The sequence below is a fragment of the Mytilus galloprovincialis genome, chromosome 6, assembly GCF_965363235.1.
Source record: "Mytilus galloprovincialis chromosome 6, xbMytGall1.hap1.1, whole genome shotgun sequence".
Lineage (NCBI taxonomy): Eukaryota > Metazoa > Mollusca > Bivalvia > Mytilida > Mytilidae > Mytilus > Mytilus galloprovincialis.
In genome coordinates, this window is record NC_134843.1 from 57,590,861 (window position 1) to 57,601,943 (window position 11,083).

The following is an 11,083-nucleotide window of genomic DNA, read 5'->3' on the forward strand; positions in this document are numbered from 1 at the left end:
CTAAAACAGGGGTGTGCTTTTTTTCACATGTCGCACCGTATCTCAAAAACGATTATTGCTTCAAACTTTACACACTTCTTTGTTATATTAATCTTAATATCTGTATACTTTTTGGTGATGATTCAAAATTTCATTTTTGAGTTATTGAGTATTTTGTAAAAAAGGGGGAGGGGTTTTTTACATGTTGTGCCGTAATCTCAAAAACGATTTATGATTATTGCTTAAAACTTTACACACTTCTTTGTTATATTAATCTAAAGATCTGTATACTTTTTGGTGATGACTCAAAATTTTATTTTTGAGTTATTGAGTATTTTGTAAAAAGGGGGAGGTTTTTTTTTTACATGTCGTGCCGTATCTCAAAAACAATTTATGATTATTGCTTGAAACTGTACACACTTCTTTGTTATATTAATCTAAAGATCTGTATACTTTTTAGCTCACCTGGCCCGAAGGGCCAAGTGAGCTTTTCCCATCACTTTGCGTCCGGCGTCCGGCGTCCGGCGTCGTTAACTTTTACAAAAATCTTCTCCTGAAACGACCAGGCCAAATTTTACCAAACTTGGCCACAATCATCATTGGGGTATCCAGTTTAAAAAATGTGTCCGGTGACCCGGTCAACCTACCAAGATGGCCGCCATGGCTAAAAATAGAACATAGGGGTAAAATGCGGTTTTTGGCTTATAACTCAAAAACCAAAGCATTTAGAGCAAATCTGACATGGGGTAAAATTGTTCATCAGGTCAAGATCTATCTGCCCTGAAATTTTCAGATGAATCGGACAACCCGTTGTTGGGTTGCTGCCTCTGAATTGGTAATTTTATGGAAATTTTACTGTTTTGGTTTATTATCTTGAATATTATTATAGATAGAGATAAACTGTAAACAGCAATAATGTTCAGCAAAGTAAGATTTACAAATAAGTCAACATGACCAAAATGGTCAGTTGACCCCTTTAGGAGTTATTGCCCTTTATAGTCAATTTTTAACCATTTTTTGTAAATCTTAGTAATCTTTTACAAAAAGCTTCTTCTCTGAAACTACTGGGCCAAATTAATCCAAACTTGGCCACACTCATCATTGGGGTATATAGTTTAAAAAATGTGTCCGGTGACCCGGTCAAGTAACCAAGATGGCAGCCATGGCTAAAAATAGAACATAGGGGTAAAATGCGGTTTTTGGCTTATAACTCAAAAAACCAAAGCATTTAGAGCAAATCTGACATGGGGTATACTTGTTTATCAGGTCAAGATCTATCTGCCCTGAAATTTTCAGATGAATCGGACAACCCGTTGTTGGGTTGCTGCCCCTGAATTGGTAATTTTATGGAAATTTTACTGTTTTGGTTTATTATCTTGAATATTATTATAGATAGAGATAAACTGTTAACAGCAATAATGTTCAGCAAAGTACGATTTACAAATAAGTCAACATGACCAAAATGGTCAGTTGACCCCTTTAGGAGTTATTGCCCTTTATAATTTTATAAAATTGTTAGAGGAACCCTCAAGGAGTTATTGCCCTTTATAGTCAATATTGAACAACTTTTCGTCATTTTTGTAACTTGTATAAAAATCATTTCTTAAACAACTTGGCCAAATTTAACCAAACTTGGCCACAATCATAATACTAGGGTATCTTTTTTTTTAAAAAGTGTCTAATGACCCCGCCTACCAACGAAGATGGCCGACATCAGTAAACACATTAACAGGTGAGCGACACAGGCTCTTGAGAGCCTCTAGTTGGTAAATCTTAGTAATCTTTTACAAAAATCTTCTCCTCTGAAACTGCTGGGCCAAATTAATCCAAACTTGGCCACACTCATCATTGGGGTATCTAGTTAAAAAAATGTGTCCGGTGACCCGGTCAACCAACCAAGATGGCCGCCATGGCTTAAAATAGAACATAGGGGTAAAATGCGGTTTTTGGCTTATAACTCAAAAACCAAAGCATTTAGAGCAAATCTAACATGAGTAAAATTGTTCATCAGGTCAAGGTCTATTTGCCCTTAAATTTTCAGATATATCGGATAACCCGTTGTTGGGTTGTTGCCCCTGAATTGGTAATTTTATGGAAATTTTACTGTTTTGGGTTATTATCTTGAATATTATTATAGATAGAGATAAACTGTACACAGCAATAACGTTCAGCAAAATAAGATCTACAAATAAGTTTACATGACCAAAATAGTCAATTGACCCCTTAAGGAGTTATTGCCCTTTATAGTTAATTTTTAACATTTTTCATAAATTTTTGTAAATTTTTAGAAAATATTTTCCACTGTAATTACTGGGCCAAGTTCATTATAGATAGAGATAATTGTAGCAACAAGAATGTTCAGTAAAGTAAGATCTACAAACACATCACTATCACCAAAACACAATTATGTCATGAATTTATCCGTGTCCATTGTTTAATATGCACAAGACCAAGGTGAGCGACACAGGCTCTTTAGAGCCTCTAGTTGGTTTGATTCAAAATTTTATTTTAGTGATATTTGTAAAAAAAAAAAAACAGGGTGGGGGGGTTTCACATGTCCCGCCGTGTCTCAAAAGCAATAAATGGTAATTGATTAAAACTTTCTCAGAAACTATTTATGATTATTGCATAAAACTTCCACACAAGACGTTGGGCGTATCATGCGCTCATGGCGCAGCTGTTTATTACCAAATATAGTTCTCTGTTACTAATGGGCAAAGTTCATTATAGATATAATTGTAAGAAGCAAAATCGTTCAGTAAAGTAAGAACTTCAAACACATCACCATCACCAAAATACAATTTTGTCATGAATCCATTTGTGTCCTTTGTTTAATATGCACATAGACCAAGGTGAGCGACACAGGCTCTTTAGAGCCTCTAGTTGGTTATTATCTTGAATATTATTATAGATAGAGATAAACTGTAAACAGCAATAATGTTCAGCAAAGTAAGATTTACAAATAAGTCACACCGACCAAAATGGTCAGTTGACTCCTTTAGGAGTTATTGCTCTTTATAGTCAATTTTTAACCATTTTTAGCTCACCTGGCCGAAAGGCCAAGTGAGCTTTTCTCATCACTTGGCGTCCGGCGTCCGTCGTCGTCGTCCTGCGTTAACTTTTACAAAAATCTTCTCCTCTGAAACTACTGGGCCAAATTTAACCAAACTTGGCCATAATCATCATTGGGGTATCTAGTTTAAAAAATGTGTCCGGTGCCCCGCCCAACCAACCAAGATGGCCGCCATGGCTAAAAATAGAACATAGGGGTAAAATGCGGTTTTTGGCTTGTAACTCAAAAACCAAAGCATTTAGAGCAAATCTGACATGGGGTAAAATTGTTCATCAGGTCAAGATCTATCTGCCCTGAAATTTTCAGATGAATCGGACAACCCGTTGTTGGGTTGCTGCCCCTGAATTGGTAATTTTATGGAAATTTTACTGTTTTGGTTTATTATCTTGAATATTATTATAGATAGAGATAAACTGTAAACAGCAATAATGTTCAGCAAAGTACGATTTACAAATAAGTCAACATGACCAAAATGGTCAGTTGACCCCTTGAAACTGTACACACTTCTTTGTTATATTAATCTAAAGATCTGTATACTTTTTAGCTCACCTGGGCCGAAGGGCCAAGTGAGCTTTTCCCATCACTTTGCGTCCGGCGTCCGTCGTCGTTAACTTTTACAAAAATCTTCTCCTCTGAAACGACCAGGCCAAATTTTACCAAACTTGGCCACAATCATCATTGGGGTATCCAGTTTAAAAAATGTGTCCGGTGACCCGGTCAACCTACAAGGATGGCCGCCATGGCTAAAAATAGAACATAGGGGTAAAATGCGGTTTTTGGCTTATAACTCAAAAACCAAAGCATTTAGAGCAAATCTGACATTTGGGTAAAATTGTTCATCAGGTCAAGATCTATCTGCCCTGAAATTTTCAGATGTATTGGACATTCCGTTGTTGGGTTGCTGCCCCTGAAATGGTAATTTTAAGGAAATTTTACTGTTTTTGGTTATTATCTTGAATATTATTATAGATAGAGATAAACTGTAAACAGCAATAATGTTCAGCAAAGTAAGATCTACAAATAAGTCAACATAACCAAAATGGTCAGTTGACCCCTTTAGGAGTTATTGCCCTTTATAGTCAATTTTTAACCATTTTTCGTAAATCTTAGTTATCTTTTAGAAAAATCTTCTCCTCTGAAACTACTGGGCCAAATTTAACCAAACTTGGCCATAATCATCATTGGAGTATTAAGTTAAAAAAATGTGTCCGGTGACCTGGCCAACCAACCAAGATGGCCGCCATGGCTAAAAATAGAACATAGGGGTAAAATGCAGTTTTTGGCTTATAACTCAAAATCCAAAGCATTTAGAGCAAATCTAACATGAGTAAAATTGTTCATCAGGTCAAGATCTATCTGCCCTGAAATTTCAGATGAATCGGACATTCCGTTGTTGGGTTGCTGCCCCTGAAATGGTAATTTTAAGGAAATTTTACTGTTTTTGGTTATTATCTTGAATATTATTATAGATAGAGATAAACTGTAAACAGCAATAATGTTCAGCAAAGTAAGATCTACAAATAAGTCAACATGACCAAAATAGTCAATTGACCCCCTAAGGAGTTATTGCCCTTCATAGTCAATTTTTAACAATTTTCTTAAAATTTGAAGATTTTCAATAACATTTTCCACAGAAAGTACTGTTATAGATAGAGATAATTGTAAGCAGTAAGAATGTTTAGTAAAGTAAGATCTACAAACACATCACCATCACCAAAACACAATTTTGTCATGAATCCATCTGTGTCCATTGTTTAATATTCACATAGACCAAGGTGAGCGACACAGGCTCTTTAGAGCCTCTAGTTCGTAAATCTTAGTAATCTTTTACAAAAATCCTTTCCTGTGAAACTACTGTGCCAAATTAATCCAAACTTGGCCACAATTATTTTTGGGGTATCTAGTTTAAAACAAGTGTCCGGTGACCCGGCCATCCAACCAAGATGGCCGCCATGGCTAAAAATAGAACATAGAGGTAAAATGCAGTTTTTGGTTTATAACTCAAAAACCAAAGCATTTAGAGCAAATCTGACAGGATAATATTGTTTATCAGGTCAAGATCTATCTGCCCTGAAATTTTCAGATGAATCGGACAACCTGTTGTTGGGTTGCTGCCCCTAAATTGGTAATTTTAAGGAAACTTTACTGTTTTGGGTTATAATCTTGAATATTATTATAGATAGAGATAAACTGTAAACAGCAATAATGTACAGCAAAGTAAGATTTACAAATAAGTCAACTTGACTGAAATGGTCAATTGACCCCCTAAGGAGTTATTGTCCTTTACAGTCAATTTTTAACAATTTTCATAAAATTTGTAAATGTTTTCTAACATTTTCCACTGAAACTACTGGGCCAAGTTCATTATAGATAGAGATAATTGTAAGCAGCAAGAATGTTCAGTAAAGTAAGATGTACACACACATCACCATCACCAAAACACAATTTTGTCATGAATCCATCTGCTTCCTTTGTTTAATATTCACATAGACAAGGTGAGCGACACAGGCTCTTTAGAGCCTCTAGTTTATAAACATGTAGATTAGATCGTTGGGTTTTCCCGTTTGAATGGTTTTACACTAGTAATTTTGGGGCCCTTTATAGCTTGTTGTTCGGTGTGAGCCAAGGCTCCGTGTTCAAGGCTGTACATTGACCTATAATGGTTTACTTTTATAAATTGTTATTTGGATGAAGAGTTGTCTCATTGCCACTCACACCACATCTTCCTATATCTATCTAATATTATTAGAGGTGTTCCTGTCTATAGGAAGCTTATGCAAAGAAGAAGGCATGTGAATTTTCATCAAAGTTCTTACACAGCTTAAGGATAAAAGCATGGCTGATTGACAAATTCAATGATGCATTACTACCATAAAGATAATAAATAATATTTTTTTTTCACTAATTTATTGACATAATACTTGTTGTAACATATTTTATTCTTGTATTCAATTAAATCATTTAAAGGACAATGTACTATTCTTTTTTCACAAAGAGCAACAAACAGGTTGGCCCCCCCCCCCTTTTCCCCATTATGAGTGGTGTCCCTTAAATGAGGGACTGTCCCTAAAACCAGGGGTCATTTTACTGTTGAAAAAAAAAAAGATTTTTTTTTTTAATTTTTACTTCAAAAGTGGGAAAATTCATTATATTTGGAACAACTTTTCTAAATGAGGGGTCAAATTAATAAAGAAGATGTAAGTTTAGAAACATCACAAAATTCTTTTGACATGTTTTGACCATTCAATACTTGATAGATGCATAGTTCATGGGTAAAACTTTCATCAAATAATATGAATATAAAGGTGCTCATTTCTTACAGTGGGTTGTAATGTTCTTCCAATGAGGGTTACTCCTCATAAAGTGTTGTTCCCAACCTGTTAAAGGTCCATCTTTGTGCATAATTCAAAATTTGAAATTTCAACAAGCATCTAATATTCTTACACAAGAAAATAAACACTGGTCTGCTAGCTACATGTTCATCTTTTCTACCGATTTAATAACTAGAATCATGCAAACAGACTTAAGAAAAAGGCATGTAAGTTCATCATACAAATATGACACTTATTCTAGACAATCCAGATCGTGCAAAATACTTACTAAAAATTGTAACCTTTCAAAAGTTGGCGGGTATGTAACAAGTCTTACTATTTTTATGCCCCTTTTATGGGCATTATGTTTTCTGGTCTGTCCGTCCTGCTTCAGGTTAAAGTTTATGGCCGAGGTACTTTTTGATGAAGTTGAAATCCAATCAACTTGAAACTTAGTAAACATGTGTTCCTTATGATATGATCTTTCTAATTTTACTGCCAAATTAAAGATTTTACCTAATTTTCACAGTTCACTAAACATAGAAAATGATTGTCCGGATGGGAACGCCATGTACTTATGACACATTCTTGTTTGAAGAAAAAAATATGTCATGACAATAATGGAACAAAGCAGGCTGGGTTAGTGGGGCTGCTTTTATGGTACATGTAATTCAAGTTACCTTTTATTCACCTTCTTCCATCTCAGCGCTATCAGCTCTTTGATTTTGTTGTGTTCTGTTTCTGTCTTGTTGGAGTGAACCTTGCTTCTCCTGTTATTCAAGTTTATACATTTAGGACATATTTGACTAAAAATCAGGTAGTTGTGATGTTAACATGAACTTAAGTTATCTTTTCATCAGTTGTGACATGAACATGAAATTATAGAGGCTGTATTAAATTTTCACTGAGGTGAGAGTTATTGCTCCATGTTGAAGGTCCTACTGTGACTGCTTTTTATGTTTTTTGCTGTTCATGTACAAAACAAATGAACTTATTTTGTGGTATTTATAGAAAGATGCCCCATCTTAACTGTTCTTTTAAACATCTTTTTATCAGTTATTATCTTTTCATGAATAAAAGATATATTTTCTTGCATAATCATACCAGTTTGAAAAGACATTGTTGAAAATAATGCAAACTTTATAATCATTTGTGTATCTGTTTGTGGAACCCTATGCCATATATTACCCAGGAGATGAAAAACTTTAATAAGGTCAGGAATCACCTGGATCATCATTGTGCAAATTGCCCTAAGAGTTATTTTATTAATGATTTTTGTCGAGCCTGCAACTTTTGTTGCAGAAAGCTCGACATAGGGATAGTGATCCGGCGGCGGCGGCTACGGCGGCGGCGGTGTTAGCTCACTTCTTAAAAGCTTTATATTTCAGAAGGTGGAAGACCTGGATGCTTCATACTTTGTATATAGATGCTTCATGTTACGAAGTTTCTGTCAGTCACATGTCCAATGTCCTTGACCTCATTTTCATGGTTCAGTGACCACTTGAAAAAAAAGTTCAAATTTTTTGTAATGTTGAATTCTCTCTTATTATAAGTAATAGGATAACTATATTTGGTAAGTGCGTACCTTGCAAGGTCCTCATGTCTGTCAGACAGTTTTCACTTGACCTCGACCTCATTTCATGGATCAGTGATCAAGGTTAAGTTTTGGTGGTCAAGTCCATATCTCAGATACTATAAGCAATAGGGCTAGTATATTCGGTGTATGTAAGGACTGTAAGGTGTATATGTCCAACTGGCAGGTGTCATCTGACCTTGACCTCATTTTCATGGTTCAGTGGTTATAGTTAAATTTTTGTGTTTTGGTCTGTTTTTCTCATACTATATGCAATAGGTCTACTATATTTGTTGTATGGAATGATGGTAAGGTGTACATGTCTAGCGGGCAGATGTCATGTGACATTGACCTCATTTTCATGGTTCAGTGGTCAAACTTAAGTTTTTGAGTTTTGGTCTTTTTATCTAATACTGTATGCCATAGGTCAACTATATTTGGTGTATGGAAATATTTTATGATCTTTATGTCAGTCGCGCAGGTTTAATTTGACGGTGACCTCATTTTCACGGTTCATTGCACAGTGTTAAGTTTTTGTGTTTTGGTCTATTTTTCTTAAACTATAAGTAATGGGTCAACTATATATGTTGTATAGAAGCACTGTTAGCTGTACATGTCTGCCTGGCATGGTTCATCTGACCTTGACCTCATTTTCAAGGTTCATTGGTCTTTGTTTAGTTATCTTGGTTAATGTTAAGTTTATGAGACAGTTGTAATAAAACTAAGCTTTATACTTAGGACTATCAGCATAATATCAATGATTAGTATAGAAGGCGAGACATTTCAGCGTGTGCACTCTTGTTATTCATTTCAGTAACTACTGTTGCCATGGAAACAACTGAAGCAACAAGTACATATCTGCCAACAAGCACGACACCACCTGCAGCAAAACCAATAGATAATGAATTCATCAGTCAAAAAAGAGGTATTAAATCACGAATGATGATTTCATTAATTTCTTTAAGTTGGTTGGGAAATAACTTTTGAATAATTTAAGATATATTCTGAGCCTCTTTTAACGCAGATTGTATTATTTTTATTATCAGGAAAATTGTGCCTGGATAGGTTTGGTAAAAAATAGTATGAAAATAAATGATACAACTCATCTGCATGAAAAACAATGAAATTGAATTTACTTGGTAGTACATTAGTTTCTTCCTTGTGAAAGAGAAAGAATATGTTATTATTAGATTATAAATCAAAATCGATCATGGTATAAGTAACAAAAGGATGAAGAAGAATTAGTGTAAACAGTGTCTATATTGACAAGATATGTCAAATTCATAGTATTGCCTTTAAATGCAATGCAAACTTTTTTAGTTCCAACTTCAAAATAAAAGCAATCTTTACTTTGGTGCTCACAGGAACAAATGATTTTATTATCATGTTGAAGCAATAGTTTATCAAGTTATTTCAGACTACCATTGTGCAGAAGTAAAGAAATAATAAATCTTCAATAGGATTTCATTCTTTAAAGAAATTTACTGTAAAGATGCACTTTTCATTATTTTGTTTATTATTTCATTTTTTTTTCAGTTTCAGGAGTAACCACTGGTTTAACGACAGGACAAATAATTGGAATTCTAATTGGTATATTGGGATGTTTTGTAATAGTGGCAGCCATTTTATTCATCATAAGATTCAATAGACAGAACGACAATTACAAACCTAAAACTCACAGTTTTGCTAATGCCTTGTATCTAAAAACATCAGAAGAGATTAATGAAGATGATCCAAATGCTATGGGTTCTACTGTAAAAATATGTGGAGCAGATCCTTTGTGATTTTTTTTTAGATTACTACATGTATGTTCTATGTCACTCAATATCAATAAGGTTGATCAAAGCTCTGGTCTGTTGACAGTATTAAGCCTTTGGTGTCTTTAGATTGAGTTTCTGTACAGATAATTTTTAGTTTGAAGAACAAAACCGATTTCAACATGTTAACAGCCATTGTATAAATAAACACTGTGAACGTTTAATTTTGCATTTTTGTTATATTAGCTTATTTCTGAATCCTTGAAAAGAGGTATCCATATTAAATAGTAATCAGTGTTAATAAAATTACAGATCAAAGGTCAAATAATTATAAAAACTTTGTCAGTTTATTTTCTATTTATAGGTTACTGTTCCTCTGGTATCTTCTGCCCCTCTCTTATGATAATTTGCATCTTTGGAGAAAATTTTTACTGTTTTGGATTTTGTAATTGCCCAATGCATTTTTCTCAATCGTACATTGTAATTTTATTATATAATGCATTTGAACTCTAATAAGTATTTTGAAATGTCAATCGTGCTTTAAAATCGTCTTTCAACATATTACATATACAATACGTAATTTGTATAGTTTGGAGATCACTGTTTGTACAAATAGATCAGGCTTTGCTCATTGTTGAAGTCCATACAGTGATCTATAGTTGTTTATTTCTATATCATTTCGTCTGTTGTGGATAGTTGTCTCATTGGCAATCATACCACATCTTTTTTATATTAAGTATTGTGTCTTTATTTCTTAAACACAAAGTTTCTTGACCTTTATCATAAGTGTATTTTGTTTTCATGTCATAAACTGCATGATCTTGTCGTTCCTGAAGAGGAATATATGTCAATGCTATTAAAGAATTATATGTGCTTTGTTTATTTTGATTTCATGCATTAGTTATTACTTAAGGATATATTGAATTCATAAAGGAATGAATCATGAAAATTTATTAGCTTCAAATTTTCATATCAAGACCCAAAATCATTAAGCTAATCTATTTTAGGTAGTTCCAAAAACCTTGTAGAAAATTATTTTGACTCCTTTAATTTTCATAAAATTTTGACAAAATATTTAGTTTCACCCTTTCATAAAAATTTCATAAAACTTGAGCAAACAAACTTGAGCAAACATTAATACAAATAAAGCAAGCAAGCAAACCAAACCTTTAACTTGCTAGCATTATGATAACAGCTATAATAATTCTGTTCTTATGACATACATTCTACTCATTAAAGAGTTTTATCGCTTGTTCTAATTGGTGACCAAGTAAGTGCTCGGTCGATGTTGATTGCATACTTTACTAATACTTATATAAAAAATGCAATCAATGAGTTTTTACATTACAGTTTTTTCCCATGCTTCGTGCTGGTTATGTTCATTGATCCA

General features: G+C 33.8%; 1 protein-coding gene across 3 annotated transcripts in view; it reads left to right on the top strand.

The window, feature by feature from the left end:
- LOC143079956 (macrophage mannose receptor 1-like) overlaps window positions 1-10,567 on the top strand; it is a 125,892-nt gene extending 115,325 nt beyond the window's left edge. For all 3 annotated transcript variants that reach the window (XM_076255587.1, XM_076255588.1, XM_076255589.1), the window contains 2 exons: window positions 8,751-8,861; window positions 9,473-10,567. In XM_076255587.1, the coding sequence (XP_076111702.1) occupies window positions 8,751-8,861; window positions 9,473-9,720 (359 nt within the window). In that variant the 3' untranslated portion in view covers window positions 9,721-10,567. The remainder of the gene's footprint in view (window positions 1-8,750; window positions 8,862-9,472) is intronic.
- Window positions 10,568-11,083: the final 516 nt, after the last annotated feature.